Consider the following 20,982-nt stretch of genomic DNA (forward strand, 5'->3'; position numbering starts at 1 on the left):
TAAATATAATTTATAGTTACATAAATAATAACATCATTGAATTTTAAAAATCCCAACTATTCTGCAGCCAATTTCACATTTCTGAACAAATCTACCAAGCTCTAGGACTGAGTCCACAAGTTGCAAGGAATATAATTTAATTTCTAAAAAAAATTTGAATTTGTATAATTCAGTAAAAAAAATAAAAATATATATAAACAACACAAATACACATATATTAAAGACCAATTTTATTCTACTATGTATTTTAAGATGAATAAAAAAAAAATTATAAATTTTAATTTTAAATGTTGATTACTACTAATTTTTAAATTACTATAGCTCCTATATTTTTCAAATCCGTCATCACTCATCAGTCATCATAGATCTATTACCCTTAATAGCCTTATTAAATAAAGTTAAAAATAAACTCAAAAAATATTTATTTGAATTTTTAATTTTGATATGATATTATTTTCAGAAAAATTAATCGTTAAATAATTTAAAGCAGAAATTGAGGATTTTTATTCGAAAAATAAAACAGAATTTTATCATTCTCCAAGATCCAAGAATTAAAAAATATAATATTTAAGTTCACATGAAAAAATTAGTAAGTCTATATTAGTAAAGAAAAAAAATGGCGAGCATGCTTGATAAATCACCCTATATATAGCCACATTTATAAACACCCACTCCTTATATCGTTATAAACAACCCCCTCTCCACATACACACACACGTACTCATGTACGGTTTTTGGTTCCTATTTTCACTCCGGTACAACAACAACAATACTTATTTATATATGTGTGTAAATAGAAACACTTACACTTATAAACCTACTTATTATATAACTATATACTTATTTATATAAATCCGAGACTCTGGGGTTGACGACGGCAGACGACGTCTGCCAGTCGACCGACGAACAACGACGACTACGACTACGACGAAGGCTACAGCTCGGCATAGTTGTACATTGTACAGTTTACATATCTTAGGTGAATAGGTCCGTCTGTTATTATAATATATATATATATACATATATATTAAAGAAATGGGATGCGCTGGGAGCAATCCTCTGCCGGCTAGCGATGCGATGGTGGCATCGGCCACCTCTGACAGTCGCACGGTCACAGCCGACGCGCCACCGATGTCCGACGCCGACAAAGCGTGTTCGATGGTCAAGAAGGCAGTTAGCAACGTCAACATCAATGACATGGTCAAGAAAATCCAAGGTATATATATATATATATATATATATAGTAATATTCATACATTATACACAAAAGGTAAGTGTCAGCCTTGCGTATCAAAGGCCTGTGGAGCGTTTTTTCGGGGGACATATTATCTGTCTTACATACATAAAACATAGCAAATTTTCGTTCAGCAGAATCCATTTTAAGTTGATTGCTTTAATATTAGAGTAAATTTACCTACAACCAAACTGTAAGGTAAGAATTTTATCTAGGCCATCTCGTAGACTTTTATTGATAATTTCATTTTAAACTGAGTTATAGTTATGTAAAATATTAAAACTTTAAACTGCTCATAACTCACTTTAAAATTATAATATTATTATAATATAAGCCTATGTGATGGCCCGGATAAAATTCTTACCTTTAAGTTTGATAATCGGTAAATTTACTCTAATATTAAAACTAAAATCATAAAATAGATTCTACTGAACGAAAATATGTTTTGTTGTATATAATATGTAAGATGGAAAAAGCACATGGAGTGTGGTGTCCTCTAAATATAAAAAATAAAATATTAAGTACCTGTATATTGAATCTATATAATTATGGTAAAAATAGTCATCAATGTTTTTAACGAAACACTGTCTTTTTTTTGGTATACGCCTAATGTGTAATCACAATTAACCATTTATTTTTCATCAATTTTTTTTTTTTTGAAAATCAAGCAATACTATCATTATCCATACTCGCAAATAATGTATTATTTAAGTTTGCAAATAAATAGGCACAGATGGCAAGATGGGTGTTGTAATAGAATAAAATGTATCAAATAATAATTTAGATACACATAATATAATTTAAAATTGTTACCAGTTACTTATTATTTATTAAGAATTTATCCATATACCTACATAGTTTGTGGGTTAACATTTTCACGAATAACCGAAATCGAAAATTGCAATAATGTAGCATACTTGGCACGTACGCGCTATCCTAAATTGTATATATAATATATATATATATACATATATTGTAACTATATACCTACAGTCTCCTAGGCACAAACAAGATCAGCGTTCATGGCTTAGCGTCTATGACCATCACGACCGGGTGGATTTTATGGTAGTATCGATCGTTTATACTGACGTAAAATCTTCGCTTGAACAATCTGTTTCAACGAATTAATAGTATCTAGATATCTAATCGCGACGAAAATCTATTAAAATCGACAACACGTATGTTTGAACTGATCATTATTGATACCATACTCTAAACTTCGATATTTTTGAAAGATATAGTTCTTTAGGTATTAGTTCTAAAGTATTAGATAACCTGATGATTCGAACATCGGTGCATATGAATAATATACAAACTATTTACATGTAAAAAATCGACTCGCCTTTATATAAATAAATATTAAAATAATTATTAGGTACTTCTAAATTTATTTAAAATGTATAAACTTATTACTTAGAAAGCACTTTTTTTAAATATAATTTGATGTCATTTTAAAACATTTTAATGAAAAAAATGGTATATTTTATCATCATTTTTTAAGCCTTTTACATTATTGAATTAATATATTATGTTTTTATTTTATATTCCTAAGCAAAGTATTTTTTCGGAGTATTTCGATACTTAAGAATTGAATTTTAAATGATTTATTAATTAGTCATAACGTCATAAATATAACTTTATATATTGTGAATATTATTTTAGATGTATCTGTGTAGCCAAGTTCCCTAGTCTTTTATTAATTTCCGAACTGTTTACACCAAAAATTTACGTGATTGTTAATTTATATATAGAAGTATTTTTACATTTTTTTTCGGTGAATATATCAATTGTTTTATTACTCCAAAGCTTTATAATATGGTTTATAAATATACAATTAACTCACAAACACACATTATACTTATTATTTAATAAATTATACCTAGTAATTACTATAGCACCATCACGAATTTAAATTCATATCGAAAATAATCGTTAATCAAACAGTGAAATCTTCATAATAAACAAATACCATTTTAAATTCTTGTACAAGAATACATACACGAGTATACATTAATTAAACTTTTTTTTAATGCGGACAATTTTCATTGATTAATGATTTCAATAAGTGTTTTCATTCAAGTAGTTTTAAATTTTCATTCAGTAGGTCACTGTAATGGATGTGTTAAATTTGGATTCAATGATAAATCATCTTACATGAAAAACGATTCTGAGCAGAGACCGTCTGTCAGCCTATACACAGCCTATGTTTTTTGAAATCGCTATATTTTACTATTAGTTTCTACGTATTACACGGTAGGTTGACTTAATTTTTACTAAAAACATTGCATAGTAATATATATTTATTTCTTATTAAATAATAGTTAACAGTGTTTTTTTAACACCAAATTAAGTATTTACGTGCCGTTTTCATGTAATCCGTATCCCACGTTTATCATATATTAAAACGTGGATATTCACTATGGATTTGATTTTGTTTTTATGTTATCTTTAAACAACAAATCTCGAACTGCTCAACCGATTTCCTTTTGTTGATAAACGTCGTTTTATATGTTTGTGACCAAATATCTGCTATTAGCAATTTAGCTTCATCTCCGCTGTCCAGACCCAAAAATTTAGCAAGGACCAATTCACCAACTCTGGAGTGGTCTCTGCAATTATTTACTCAAATTTAAGATTATTACTTGCATTTGATAATTTATTTATCTTTTAACTTTATTTGAAAACTATTATCTATCGACTAATAATTCTTAATCTTAGAATTAACTGTGTATATGTCACGGGTAATGTTAACATTCGGATAATGTCGACATTATCCGGCTAATGTCGACATTAGCCATATGTTAACATTACCCGCCATGAATATTATTAAATGCCGGCAAATGTTAACATTAACCGGTTAATATGACATTAGCCAAGGACTTATGGATAATGTCTTAACAACTATAAAATTGCATCATGCATGATAGGAAATCATTTTAAATTATTAGCAATATTAAATATATTTTAGATACAATTAACCATATGCAAAAAAAAAAAGATACAATAATTACTAATTACCATAAAATACATAATACGAGTATAATTTAAATGAGCTTATTTTTCATTTTTAATAACCTAATCTACTAATAATACAATATTAAATTTTATTTTATATTTTAAGATTTTTTTTTAAATAGTATTTAAGAATAGAATGAATGTGTTATTATTTATTATTACATGGCATACTTCCATGACATTTTGAATTACACAAAATATTAGATGATTTACACTTACAACGATTGGTATCACATTTACCTTTGCATGAACACCTTTTGTATCCTTGACCACCACTACCGTCTGATATTAGACCAGCAATTTCCCTCAATGATTTTTCTATAGGTACCACCTCATCAAGCGGTATTAATGATATTTTATCGGTAAGATAACTGACTAACTCAGTTATAAGTTAAGATAAGATAAGCTGGGGTCAGTGGTCACGTTAAATTAATATACCAAGCAGTGATGAAACTTAAATAAATTAAATAGTACATAACTTTTAACATTATCCAAAATTGACTGGCTAAGGTTAACATTATCCGGATAATGTTGATATTTCAAGTTTATAAACGAAAAATTACACATTAGCCAACATGGATGGCTAATGTCGACATTAGCCGGATAATGTCGACATTATCCGAATGTTAACATTACCCGTAACATATATATTCATTATAACCACCAGAAAAAATGTAATCACTAATTATGATAGATGCGCACATGGCGTACAAACATAAACTATAAATTATTATATTGATATAAAGATATAGTATCTTAAATTGTAAATACTAGTTATGTTTTTTTATTATTAACATAATATTATAGTTAAAGTTTTGTATGTTGTGATTTTTATAAATTTATTTTGAAATTTATACAATTTAAAATTAAACTTCATAAAATATTTAATGACAAATAATAATTTAGTATCTCTGTACTATAAGCTTTATAAATTTATATGTTATATTGAGTTTATACGACGGTTAAGATAAATAAGGTAATTTTCGTTATTGATAAATTAAACGTTTTAAATATGGCTTTCCATTATTTCCGAAATATAAATTAAATAATTAAATGCTTTAGTATAAGGCTACGCTTGTGAAGTTAATAATTATTTATTATTAATTTATCAGTAAGAATATCTGTTATTCGTGTATTTTTAATGTTAATATTATTTATTTTAGTATAGAAAATTTAATAAAATTATTATTTTTATAATAAAATATATTAAATTATAATATAATTATTTTGAATTCTGAGTAGAGCTTATATATTTGGCTTTACAATAATGGTATTTGTGTTTATTTTTTCTGTCTATCAACACTAGTCACAATTTGGAACAGTAAAATGATAGTGTTATAATTAATAACTTTTCACCATCATACGTTTATCATTATTTTTTAAAATATTAAAACTAATTTTAAGCTACTTATACTACAAGTTTACGGATCTAGATACACTTCTCTACTATACGTCGATATTGGCTTACAAGTTAAAACAATAATTATATGATATAATGTTATAGTAATTAATGTAATGACGCAATGATTTTGTTAAAATATATTTAAAATTTAACTTACTTATCTTATGGGTTATGAGTGTTATGACTAATCGAAAAATAAATTACTTATAGTAATATAAATGTATAATAAAATGACTAACATACTGTTTCCCCTCAGAATCGTTTTTATATGCTGTGATTTTTATCATTGAATTCAAATTCACCACATTCATTACAGTTATCTATAAAATGACAAGGTTCTGTACTTTAAACCTACTATACAGAAAAGTGTGTTTTTCAGTTTTAACTATTTTAACGAATAGCAAAATTTATGTTTGTTAACAGTTAAATCAGTCTTTCTGCTGACAAGACTATTTTAATTTTAATTTTAAAGTAATAAATTAAGTTAAGCGTGGGACACGAAAACGGCTGTCCAGTCAATTAAACTATAATATGTATTTAGTTAGTCAAGATGTCGCAGTAAGTGTTAAAAAAACCTTAATTGTTATGTTTTTCGTCTTAATTTCTTCGTCTGCGTGAATTTCCTATAAAAGTTGTATTTTGAAATTTTTTATTTATAACAATTTAGTTTTAGATTATATTGTTATTTTTTTATGCATTCAGGTTGTATTATTTGTGTTAAAAATTAAAATTAAAGGAAGTGTAATAGCTTATATGTTCGCTAACTACTGCTACCCCAATGTAAAGATAATACTAGTATATTGCACTTCACCTACTAACCTACCTACCTACTTACTTACCTAATTTAAATCGGTGTATAGTTGTTTATAATTTTTTATCTGCCGAGAAGTAGAGAACTTAAATACTTACTGAAATGTGAGTCTAGACTCTAAAGAAAAATAAATTATCTTGTATTACCCATACATTACCTGTAATAAAAATATGTGTATGTAAGAAATAAGTAAATAACGTTTACAGTCCACTGAAATTTAAAATATCTAGGTATGGGTTATAAATATTGGTCTTTATCAATTTTATGACAAACTCACAATCGAAACATTTTTAACTTTGACTCACGAAACATATTTACTTAAGTATGTATCTAATTTCTAATAAAATATGAACAGTATAATGTACTAAAATGTAAAAATATGTCTCAAACCAAAAAGTTTACCTTAAAAACAATAAAAAGTCAAATTTTGAATGTTTCATCAGCAACGTTATAAATTTTATTGTGTACTTATTTAGTATACAATAAGATCAATCAGAAAAATATACGCAAATGAATGAAAATTGTTGCTTTTGGTATGACACTATTTCCGTTCCTCTTAGTATTTAAATCATTAAATGTACGATATTTAATTTCACAAAGTCACAAGAATTTATTTTCAATAACAAATTAGACTATGTGCAAAAATTGAACAACCATGTTATTTTTAAATAATACGTAGCATATGTCTTGTGATATTCCATATTAATTATTTTTATTATTATTTATTTCTCCCCTATAAATGTATATTCAGGGCACGTGCGTTGTGCTTAAAAAGGTTTTGTAAATCAAATTGTATTTATTATTATTTATTCATCATTGTTTGAATATGCAATACATAATTTAATATGATTTCATTTAATTTATTTTAAAGCTTATTCATTAATCATATGGATTTATGAGTTCCTATAACATTTTATAAAGCCATGTATTATTATGTTTTACTAGAAAAATATTAAAACAAATACAGCAAAATAATTTTTAAAACAGTTATTTGAATAATGATATAAATATATAATAATATAATACAACTACTATAAATTATGGTATAATATAATTTAAATAAGATTAATCGAGTTTAAATTGGAATACCGAATAAGTAATTAATAATATTAATACATATAGTATACTTATATTTTATATGTGCATGTTTATCGACATCGAAAGTATTTTTATGGATGGAAATTTTATTTTTTTAAATTAAAAATAAGTATATTAAAGGTATATTTATAAAATCTAACGATGTGATTATATTATTCAGAATTACGGCCAATAACTGTATTATATTGCGTCCATTGCTGTTCATGATAGTTTTCAGAAAAAAATCGATATACTTAATGCCCTTTTGGAGTTTCTGAGCAACAAATACTAAATAACATGTCAGTAGTAAAAAGTTTTTCAGTTTCTATCTATATATACACACACACACACATATATATATACACAAAAATCAATTGACATTTATATACCTTATAACACGCTTACTTTTACAATGATCGTACTTGATAAATTCCGATTTAAATGGGTCAATTTCTAATGAATCGGAAGTGTACACGTTGACGACTAGGGTTATGAAGAATGGGCACTGCAAGCGTTCCTATTCTGCCAAGCAGCACTTCAACAATAGGCTGTGTTCCGGCAAATGATTATGATAAATTGTGTGTTTGTACCTACTTAAAAAGAAAAAAACTGAAAATAATAACAAAAAGTTTTATATACAATACGTATTTAATATATATGTGTCAGGGTCTTTTTATTGTGGCATCTTTTTTTCAGTATCTCCGACACAAGTATAAATTTGACACATTTATTTTCTCCACTCAATACTTCGTTCCAATATAAGACATAAATTTATACAGTTTTGTCATTAAAAAATAAGTTTCCGTTGTAATTTATTTATCCAATGGGAAATTTTTAATTAAAAAAATAAAATATTCTAAAAAATAATTATTTATTAACACAATGGCTATATTAGTAAAATATAATAAATGTCTAAACAGTAATAAAATAGACATGCACCATAGTTTACTTTCCTTCTCGTATAAAAGTGTCATCAAAAGTTTATTGATAATAATAATACTACTAATACATATTATAATAAATGAATGATCACAATCATCGTGCCGTATATTCCGAAATAATATTTTAATCTAATAATTAAAAATAATTAATATATTAATATATTATTAGAGTTATCAATATAATCAGTAACAAGCAACAGTTTAACCAAAATGTAATCATGTAGTCTAACGTTGAATACTGTATTATTCAACCTTGGATAGTCATGTTTTGTATCGTAATATACTAATATCGTGTTGGTAGATACGATTACATTTTTACAATAGTATTTTTATACGACACAATAAGTTGTAAACCCTCCTTAAAATATCAGAACTATAAAAACAATTTTAATTTTTAATTTTAACTATCGAAACAGTAATTCAGGAAATTCCGATAAGTATAGTTTTTCTATTACGATGATACCATATTTACATTCAAGCAATAACAATTTTTTTTGCTTCACTGGTACAATTTATCTCACATAACTTCGTGTTTGATACATATTAGATAGTATTTCATAGTAAATGTATATTAAACTAAATATTTAGTATATTATTAATAATTTTAATAGCTTTAAAAACAAATGGCTTTTTACATAAATATAAAGATAAATTAGTTTTATTTATGATTTCTAAACATAAATTCATCTTAATAAATTTTGTTTATTAATAAGCAACAAAATGTGAATCTACAAAACGTAATAATATTTTATATTCAACTTAATAAATATAAACAACAAGTAATTTTTTCGAATTTAAATACCATTTAAAAATACATACTATGTACTACATAGTATTGAAAATATGTAGAACCTATACAGAATATTATAACTTAAAAATTTAATAGAGTCATTATTATAAATCATTATATTTTATAATGGTATCTGTGTACTTAGTATTTCTTTATAAATATAAATGAAAAATATCTAATAGTTTATTTAATCACTTTTCCATTTTAAACTTGTTATTTATTTTAATAGTATATTAAATTTAAAAAAACCTGAATATCTTAAAATAAGTAATCATTCATAAATATGATTTCAACAAAAATGCATATATATTAAACACTTAATATTGTATTTATAACAACATACATATTTATTCTTGTATTAAATTTGTGGGTTTTATTAACACAATTTAAATGAAATTTTTATTATTAAAATATTTACAATTTATCTACTACAGTTAGTCATCATGTTTTTAAAAATTTTTAATGTCTATAAATAACTGTTTGAATTCTTTTTTGTTAATATATATAACCTATATTTACAAAAAAAAAATCAAATATATTTTTTGTTTATAGATAGATCTGTGATAGATAAGAGATACTTTCAATACAAAAAAAAAAATTATGTTATGTTGAAATAGTTATTTTAAATAAAATTTAAAAATTATAAAAAAAATCTAATAGTCTTCAAAGTCATAAATATATATAATAGTAATTAACAAAATACAATTATGATAATTTATGATAAAAAAAAAACAGAGAAAAATAATCAAAATAAAAACAATACATTGTATAAAATTAATATATTTTTTTTGCTCCATTGATTATCAAATATTACCTATGTAAAATAATTTATGTGTAATTCGAATTATAACATTTTCGATAACAATGTTATTGATATAATCAAATTAATGAGAGGTTTTGGTAAGAAAATATAATATTTTACTTGATTTAATAATTATCTAAATTATGTTTACACTTTTTGAATGATGATGTCCACATATACCTATAATATGTTAATAATAAGTTGTATTAGAAAAAAAATACTGCATTAATGTCTACCTACTAAGTTTATTACAATTTTTAGAATGTATATAGGTTGTAAGCAATTTACATAATTGGCTAAAAGATTGCACTAATTTATTAGAATGAAAATATGATAATTTTTTCTTTGTTAATTATATTCTTAAAAAAAAAAAAAACAATAGGTAGACTTACTAGTTTCTACAAACAAATATATTATATATCGTGCTTACCTACAATAAATTCATATTTCACTTTACTTGACATAATAATGTACTATAAAAATGTATATTACCCATAATTCCTCGTCACCTAAATTCACATATTTTTAATAATTACAATTTTAATCGTTTGAATAATATTGTATAATAATGCATACATGTAAATTTAAGCTTATAATTAATTTTTAGTGTAATTCAGGTAAGTACCTATTGGCTTTTCTTTTAATGCTAGATATCAGTTTAATAATATAATATTATATATTTTTATTCGTTAACATTTGTATTACATAAATTTTATGTCCAATTTACTATTAAATTTTAAAACATAAATTTAAAATATATCTTTTACAAGAAAAAAAGTATTTTTACCTTATAAAATAATAAATTTAGAATACGATATTTAAAGATACAATCAAATCAATATTTTTTTCATGAACTAATAAATTAATTTTTCAATATAATTTATCAAAGCCTAATTGGTATATATAAATAGAAAATGAAAATCTCATCATTTTTTCGTATTTGTACAAAAATGCATTATTTTTTTTTTTTAAATAGTGTGAACTTAGAATAAAATGTAATATGTAGGTATCTACTATTTAAAATAAAACAATGACAAAAAAATATAACTTGTGAATTTAAATAATATTTTGTAAACTATAGTTAACTAAAATCCAATTAAGAACAAATATTAGTTTAATTATAATTATCTATAATGACTTTTAAATAATTTAAACTATTTTATTTTAATTTTTTAATAATATAAATTATTATTATCAAAAAAACTATCGATATAGGTTTTAGAAAATAACTTTAACTGTACAAATACTATAAATATATCTATGAACTATGACTTAGGTCTAAGTCTTATATTTAAAGACAATTTTGTTCTGCAGAACATCATCTCTAACATTTCGTCGCATTCTTATTATTTGTTTATTATAAATCGTTAAAAAAATGTTTTAGATGTTAACCATGTTTAATTTAATCCTGTGTTTAACATTTAGACGTCGGCGAAAGCATGGAAAACTTGATGGACGAAACTCAAGAAAAGTTCAGTTCATTATTTGGAAAAGCAGAACAACAAGCTGAAGATGTAGAAAAATCAGTAGAAGAAAAAGTAAACGATGTTACTTCAGCTATGCCAGAGTAAGTGGCAATTATTATTCCATGGATACTTGTATCGTTTGTTGAAATTAAAATTGTGATAAAGTTATGGCCTACTTATTGATTTAAGAGACTATACACCATTACATGTCATAAATAAGTTATAGTGTACATTGATTATTCTCCATGGTCATCTTATAACATATATAAGTTAACCAATTGTTATTTTAAGTACCAATACATATAACTACCTATTTATTCATGTATTTTATTTATAAGATAATGTAGAGTATAATGTCAATCACCAATAACGTAGGTATAAGGCATAAATATAGTTTATTTATAGTGTATACAACGTGACTAAACCAACTAGTATTAATAAACAATACATTAAAAAAAAAATCATTTATTTTGTATATTAATATTGTACTATTTGACCTACCTCAACTTAGGTTTTAAAGCATATTATGTTATTTTTTTTTAATGGTTTTAAAAGTATTTTATTTGTTTTAACATAATACATGCATACGTGTATTGTAGAATTTATACATTATACAAGTAGTAAGTATACATATTTATTTTTCTTATTAATTTATTAAAAAAAAATGTGGTATGAATCTCATAATAATGAATATAATATATTCATTATATGTTGTTAAACAAATCACCTTGCAAGAAACCCATGTATAATAATACATGGACAGAATTGTCGAGGAAACGTTTGTATACCATTAAAAAAATTGTTAACCTCCTAAAAATAAATTAATTGTTTCATGTTTAATATAATATTAAAAATTCGTGGATAAATAAAATTATAGATACAAGACAAGCATATGTTTATAAACTTATCTTATCCCGAAAAAAACTTACAAAATCTACATTCCCTAACACTAAAACACGAAAGCACGCAATGCCTGGCCTCGCGTATATGCAAAACATAGATATTTATAGAACACTCATGGCGAGGGAAATAGGTATAAAATGCTATATTACTAGGGCTAGGGACTTCTAGGAGTTTGCATGTTTTTCAATAATCATTCAAAACATAGCTAAGTAATATAGAAATTTGTTTCATGGTAATACGAGTTCATATTTAAAATTTATAGTTGCATATTTTGCATATTTGACCATTTTTTAATTATAATTGCATATTTGAGCATTTTTAATATGAAAATGGTAGTTTTATAATTATTTAAATATTTTATACAATCACTTTTAAATTTAGATCGATTTCCTAGACCAGGAATATTACATTTATGGTTTTATATATATAATTAGACATTAGTATTGTTTTTCTTGCTGAACGCTCCCACTGTTATTTATGGGCTATGGCCTTAATGGTATACCTCACACGTGATTCCTGACTAGAACTCGGGTGTTAGAAGAAAATTAATTATTTATTATGACAAGTTTTTTTACTCTAAATTAAAATTTTATTATTTATTTTTTTTGTGCATATTTTAATAACATATTTGGTAATTTTTAAAGGCATAAATGCATACATATTTTAAGGTTTTTTAGGGAATGAAGTCCCTAGCCCTATATATTACATTACCACTAATAATAATACATTATATACACAGGTCACAATAAATGCGTACATTTTATGGTATAACATATTATATGAACATATTTTACAGCCTTAGCCCTTAGGTTTATTAGTCATTACTTTTTTTTACTCATTAAGATTATGAATATGTATCTATTGATATTACAGCTAACGTCCTGTTTTGAAGATATTGTTTTTAAAATACGTATAGGTAATAATAATAATTAATAGATAATATATTGTGTTACCACCCTATAACAGTAATGATAAATCAATTACTTTTATTTATTTATTTATTTTTATAATTAGATATCATGAAAAATGCTTTCTTTTTAATTTGTTTTAAAACAAAATATTTGCTTTAATTCTTTAGAAGTTTTTTTTAATTATTTTTTAAAGCAATTAAAAAAAAACTAAATTATTTGTTAAAAAACCTAAACAAATTATTTTAAAGTAAATAATTAAAAAAAAAACATTTTAAAGACTCAAGTAAAAATATGTTAAAATAAAACTTTGAGGGTCTTTCTTTCATAATATCTCTAATCTATCAATATAACTAGAACTAGCTAGTTTTTTTTATAAGACTTACTTTTTAACACAATAATTTAATACCGAACAATATTTATGAACATTATTTTTATCGAATACAATTTCATCAAGCAATTAAATTCTTTAAGCTTGCAAAAATCATTTCTCATGTCCTGCTCACGCAAATGTGTGTGGCCGAGCCTTGACCTTTGGCTGTTATAGGTAGACACGCAAATCGTCAGTTAGTAACACTAAATATATTGTATACTTACAATCAAGATCAAGTTTTTTTTAATATTATTATTAACCTTTTAAACAGGTTATAATTTTATTTTGAATGTGTTTTTTTTTTTAGAAAACCTAAAACACAAGAAGTTATTCTTCTTACAGTTGAAGAAACTAGAATAATACCAATAGACTTAATCAAATCGGAAATTCTAACAAATGGAAATGATTCCGTGTTTGAAGAGGTAATTAAAAAAACAAAAGAAGAACAGAAAGAAACAAAAACAGAAGATTCTCTGATTGATATAAACGTAAAACAAAGTGAGAAAGAAGAAAAAGTCGAAGAAGAAAAAGTCGAAGAAGAAAAAGTTGAAGAAAAAAAGTCTGATGAAGAATTAGAAGAAGGAGAAAAAATTGCTGAAAAAGAAAGTGTTGAAGAAAATGAAAAAAAAAGTGATGAAATAGAAGAGTAAATATCAAAGAAGGTAAAATAATTAAAGGATGGCTCAAAAATATATTTAATACATTTTATAAAAAGAAAAAACTATTTAAAAGATTTATATTTCTAGTGGAATTAACAATTTTATACTTATATTTTTTGATAATATACTCCTATTATAGAGATCAAAATTGCATTAATGTTTATAATATATATTAAATTTACATATTATATGCCTAATAGTTAATAGTTTAGCTAGTAAGTTATTTTCAAAAATAATGTAAGTGAGATAATCATTTTATAATACAACAATATATAGATTAGTTATTTGATTATAAATACAATTTTAAGATTAATTTTTATACTAATTTTATACTAAAAATTTAAGTTTAAATCTACTTTAAACATTAAACTTGTTAAAGAATTCAGCAGGGCACAAATAGGTATTTGCTACCTGAAAAAGCACTGATGGTCTAAACTCCATTAAATGATTTTTATTATTTTTAAATCGAGATAGTAATATTATTTCTAAAAGTTGAAAAGTTTAATATAATTATATAAAATAAAATAATTTTGTATCACGAGGAATAATTTGTTGTACATTGATTTTAATATATAGGTAATTACGTATAAAATTATCTATAATCTATATAGTAAAAAGCAATAACTTTGTGAAGAAAAATCAATTATTATACATAAAAGAAATGGTTAAAATGTTGCATCTTTTTAGTAAAACTTAAAATATTATGTTAAAATATATTTAAATTATTTGAATATTTTAAATAAGTTATTATATTTTAATAAATGTTAATATTACTTTATTTTTTATTTTTTAATTCACAGGAGCACAAACACCTTAACCATATTATTTATTTAACAGTTGTAATTTGTAAGTAGTTAAGTAAAAACGGGTGCTGATCTAATCTTATAAAGTGTTATGTTTTTACCAATAAGTCATGGATTAACATTATGCTGAACACCGTTAGGTCATAAGAAGTGTGTCAATTTATTACCAACAATATAATTTTTCCAGGACAATAAATTTCAATCGTACCAATTATTCCATTAACTACATAATAGTAAATACTTATTCCTTTATAATCGCTATATCGTTAATGATTAATTTTGTAACAAACGTAAAACGGTAATACGCTTTAATTTTTATAAGCATTAATTATTATTAATCTATCATCCAAATTATTAAAATCGTACAAACATAAAAAAAAACATTAACAGTGTAAATAGTCGACTGCCTACTCCATTTTAATACTGGATGTTCATCTTAAAAATATTACAATACTTTAAGTCTTTAACTGATTAATACTAGTATACGGGACACGATGTCCAGCGTATTTACACGACTATATGTCATCATAATAATATATTTAAAATTAAAAAAAAAAAAAATTGAAAGTAATGTAATATTTTTAAGCCTATTTAACCTGGTGTTAAAGTTGTTATGCATTTTACTAATAAGGAAAATATTAAAAACGAAATATTTGTTCTTGTAATGTGCTCAACTCAATTAAACAAAAAATGCATCAAGTATAATGTACAGATTTTTGTAAAAAATCTAGATTTGTTTTTCATGAAAAAAAAATATTAAATCAATTTATCTGCTTTAAAAACATGGACAATTTTGTAAAATCTAGTATATTTTTACACAAATTTAATAATTAAAAAGGAGATATTGATGAGAAACTGTGTACGACTGTACGAGTGTATACGATGAAATGTAAACAGTTCGATTAAAAATTTAACTGTACGCTGGATAAAGAAAATAATGCCAGCTACTGAGAGACCACATTTTCCTTAAACCTATTGTGAAATAGGCCTGACAGTCAACGAAAATTAACTCGATTACCCATAGATTTGTAAATCTATAATGTGAACCTACCCTAACCCAATCACTATCGTCGAAGTTATATCGCGGTCGAAGCAACCTTCCTAAATGATATAGAATACTGTGAGATTTTCCGTTGGTCAGTGAGTAATAACTAACCATATTTCTCCACGTCTGTTGAGCCATCCGATTAACAATGGTTATTTTAAGACCAACCAACAATATAAACTACGAGGTAAACATACGAAAGGGTTAGGTAACTGTGATAGATATATAATTCTATTCTAGCTTGCAGTGTTGAGAAATATCTAGAAAAATTATCTAGATAGAATTGATTTATCTTTTATCTTATTTAGATAATTCTCAACTCATTTATATTTATCTTCAACTAGATAAAATTCTAGTTATCTATGAGTACCTATTAAGATAATTTATTTTTATGGGTTAAAAAAAAAAAAAATTAAAATTAAAAATATTATTTTATTTTTATTTTCTTATATACTGTATACCTACTATAACTATTAGACAGAAAATAAATGTTTAGTAAAATGTATTTCAAAATTGAATATTCATTATAAATTTGGAGTTTATCAGTTTATATCATAAATAATGAAAATTCTCAAAAACATAAAATATTATGTAATGCACTAAATCCTAATGTTATGCATAGAGGTCGGAATAACATTCTCTTAAAACAGCCAAAATATGATGCTAATATTATTACTCTCCTAAAAATTTGATAATATTCTTTTAATATTTTTTAAAAACTGTAGTTAAATATACAAAAATATGCTTTTACAGTAATATATTATTCTAAATTCAAAATATGTTTTTATATTTAAAAAAAATACAATATAATTGATACATAAAGGTCATTAATTATGATACAATTCTATATGTTTACTGGGATATTTTTTTTTTTATTTATTTAAATAAACAATTATAGGTAAGTACCTTATAATTTAGATTTAAAAAAATTTTAACTCAACATTTTATTAACTCATTCCATATTGTTATTCTATTTATAATTATCTCAATAATAACAGAATAAAAATGTATTTAATATTATTAATAATTTTCGTCCCTACAACACAAAATATCTAAATTCTAAAAAATTAATCGATATATTCTCTAATATTTTTTTTCATACGAAATATTCTCTTACCTAAAAATATTCTCAAACATGGAAAAAAAAACTTTTGCCATTCAATTATATGATTCATATTTTATATAGATTTCAAACTAAAATTTGACTGCATACTCAAAAAAAATATGCAAAAGAATATATTCCGACCTCTAGTTATGTAGTAGTAAGTAGTAAGAGCAACTAATAATAGCAAAAGTAAAAACATCTATCCCCAGTATGGCAGTACCCGCCGGCCAAAACTGTATGACGATGGTCTTCATTAGCTGTTTTATACAATTGTAAAGTATAAACAAATAATAATTATTAGTATTTATTATTAAATTGAACCGACAAAAATAAATCATCATTCTTGGATTTAAATAGAGTATTTAAATTTAAACAATTTATAAACATTATAATTTATAAGCCAATACAATTATAATAATAGCTAGGTAACAATTTTATTTTATAATACCATAACATATTGGAAATTATTAGTATAATAAAATTATTTCCTCTATTTTTAATTCAATGTTCTCAAGAATTATGCAAATTAACAAGCGATATTTTTTTAAGTTCCAAAAAAAAAAGTCTTAAATAATTTTAATCAATGCGTTAAATTAGTTAAAGAGATTTTTTTTAATATAACACCACAATACCGCCCTCAGCGTCGCACTAGTTGAAAGACTATTTAGTAAGGCAATCCAAGTGTTAGCACCTAGACGTTACAGGTTAGGTGATAAAACTTTTAACATGATTTCATGTTGTAGATCAAATATGGTTTGAATTATTATTTTTTTCAAATGTAATTTTTTTCGCTTTATAAACTCAAAGACTGACGTATCTTTTAATGAAATTTATTCAAAAATTAACTTATTTTTATTTTTTCAAATTTAAGCTTTTTTTGTATTGTGAAATCAAAGAATGACTTTTCATATGTTCTCATAAATAAACTATTTTATTTTATGTTTATATTTTAAAATGTTTTAAATGATAAATTTTTTACCTAATGTCCTAATACCTGTACCTGCCTATATCACTGAATATTTGCAAAATTAATGAAATTATCTGATATTTATCTAGATAAAAATTAGTACAGTCATCTTTATCTTGATAAATTATTAATTCTTTTCCCAACACAGTTAGCTTGTATCTCCGTGTCAGTCGTACCGGTAAATTCTCAATCAAACAGTTTTTCCGTCGAAAATTATAACTGCGTAAACTGGAGGGGGTCTCAACACTTTTCTACTTAAGTAAATGTTAAAACGTACAAAACATATTTTATAATAACATTTACAATTTTTGTATTATAGAATAGCAATGAATTCATTATCATAGTATATATAAGTCCAAGTTTGTAACAGTTGACACGACGCACGCCATTTTTAGAGAAGTATAAAGAGACATTTAACTTAATGTATTTTTTTCGTATTTAAATAAACGTATAGTAGTTATGTTAAATGATAAATATAGCACTTTAATATAATTATATAATACATACGTACATGTGTATCTCATAAAACAAATCTCAATAAAAAAATGATAAGAATTTTAACATTTTAAAATTTGAAAAGGTTAAAAATTTTAATGTTCTCAAAACTTATTTTAAACTAAAAATATAAAATTAATTTATGTAAGTTCCTTACATTATCTTCACATAAATTTTGATAATAGGCTATCAATTCGTTCTAATACCTATTTAATTTAAAACAATATAAAGTTAAATTTGCCATGTTCTAACAATTAAAAATACCAAAATTACACAATATGACCTATATATATTGTTTATATTCTGTCCGACTCATAATACTGATTATAATAAATTATTGTGATTACTGATTAGGTATACTAATTAAACTGATTATTATTGCAGTAATAAACTTAAGTAAGAAATAATAACCAATCGTAAGTAATAATAAAACATACACACGACACTGTGTTACATTCAAATTTCAAAATAATAATTGGTGAAAAACGTGCTAAATCTAAACATTATATAAGTACCTAACCTATACTTGATTAATGGTGGTTAGTGTAGGTACCTATGTTTGCACAAGTGCACATGCACTACCTACCCAAACTCAAAAAAAATTGAAACAATAAATTATAATAATACAACTGAGTACCTAATTGTAGTGTTATCAAAATTATGTTTCAAAATATAAATATAGAAATTATGATGCTGCTCGATACTATTTTTCATGTTTAAACCTCAACCACTTTTGAAAAGAATGATATGTTTTTTTTTTTGCATAAATAAATTTAATTAAAAGTTGTTTTAAATTCGGCGTTCTTTTTGAGAAACTATATTAAATAAAAGAGTGTAAAATACCAAACTAATAAAAATAAATAAATATTATAAATAATTGATAATATGATACGATATATCATGTATATTGTATGTATAACATACATACCTATTACTTACTATTGGTACCTATTATTTTTTAATGGAAAAAAATCAATTAGAATCATGCTAGATAATAACTTAAGTTAACTTTCATTATATATTAACTTATATTGTAGTCTGAAAATTTTGTAACTTTTAATTAATGATAGATTAGTGATTACTAGGGCACAGATGTTGCATTTGTAATTTTTTTTCTACTTTTTTCTTTAAATGCTAAGCAAGTTTAAAATGTGTCATGTAAATACGACCTAAAATCTATAAGTTTTAAGTGCAATTTTTGGATTTTTATTGAACTTATTCATTAATAAAACAATTTTTTTTAAGTTTTTCTTATAATTTCACTTTTTAATACTTTTTAAACCATTTTGTAAATATTGTTAGAGGGTTACCAGGAGGTTTGGCAGTAAGTGATTTAGTTTTTTTTTAAGTAACTAATTTATTTATTTAAAATTTATTTTTTATCAGCAAGTGAGATCAAGGTCTTTCACAGACTATTAAGTAGTGTACCATAAATTATATTAACCCATTTCATTCAGCGATATCTTATTCTCTATTTCCATTAATTTAGTTTTGCTTTAGAAGAAAAAGAAAATTTGACAATATTGGCATCAAAAATTCATATCATCAACTTATTTCAACAACAACAATAATCATAAATAAATTAAGTAAAATAATTATTCTTAATTTGAATTAAGAATATATCTAAATGATGCCATGACAACACAGTTGTTAGACAGAACAAAAATTATTGTCACAACGGTTGTATGTAGAATTGCTATAAAAAAAAAAAACAAATTATTAATGAGATCTGCTCAGTTAATGAGACCTTGCAAATGAACATTTTTGAAGATTGACCCTAACACGTAACTCATATACTAAACATATATAATAAATTTCTCACTTCACTCATAATCTAAAATTTATATTACAATTATTAGAATTACTTGGATGAAACACTTATGTATTAAGATTATGATGAAAAAAAACAACAACAAAAACATATTATACAACTATATTAATAGAGTATTGCTTAATTTCTTATTTATTTATATATCTATAATCCATTTATATTATGACTAGTTCTCGGCTATAACCAATTCATGTCCAGTTCAGTCAGTTAACACACCCCTCCGATTATCACTATAATATAGATTATTGTTAAGCTGGATTATCATTGAAAAATGTAGCAAGTTATCTATTGATGATTGTAGTTCAGTATATTCCAATGCTACTAGATAAATACACGCTGTATAGTTGTTGAGAAA

At 23.9% G+C, this 20,982-nt stretch overlaps 1 protein-coding gene across 1 annotated transcript; it reads left to right on the top strand.

Annotated features, from left to right (window-relative positions):
- The first annotated feature begins 884 nt into the window (after window positions 1-884).
- LOC112595988 (translation initiation factor IF-2-like) lies at window positions 885-14,472 on the top strand. Its single transcript, XM_025341421.1, has 4 exons — window positions 885-979; window positions 1,034-1,216; window positions 11,498-11,639; window positions 14,030-14,472. The coding sequence occupies exons 2-4, from the start codon at window positions 1,036-1,038 to the stop codon at window positions 14,370-14,372; spliced, it is 666 nt and encodes a 221-aa protein (XP_025197206.1). The 5' UTR covers window positions 885-979; window positions 1,034-1,035; the 3' UTR covers window positions 14,373-14,472.
- Window positions 14,473-20,982: the final 6,510 nt, after the last annotated feature.

This window comes from Melanaphis sacchari, unplaced genomic scaffold (genome assembly GCF_002803265.2).
Source record: "Melanaphis sacchari strain LSU unplaced genomic scaffold, SCAv2.0 Contig2_pilon_pilon, whole genome shotgun sequence".
NCBI lineage: Eukaryota > Metazoa > Arthropoda > Insecta > Hemiptera > Aphididae > Melanaphis > Melanaphis sacchari.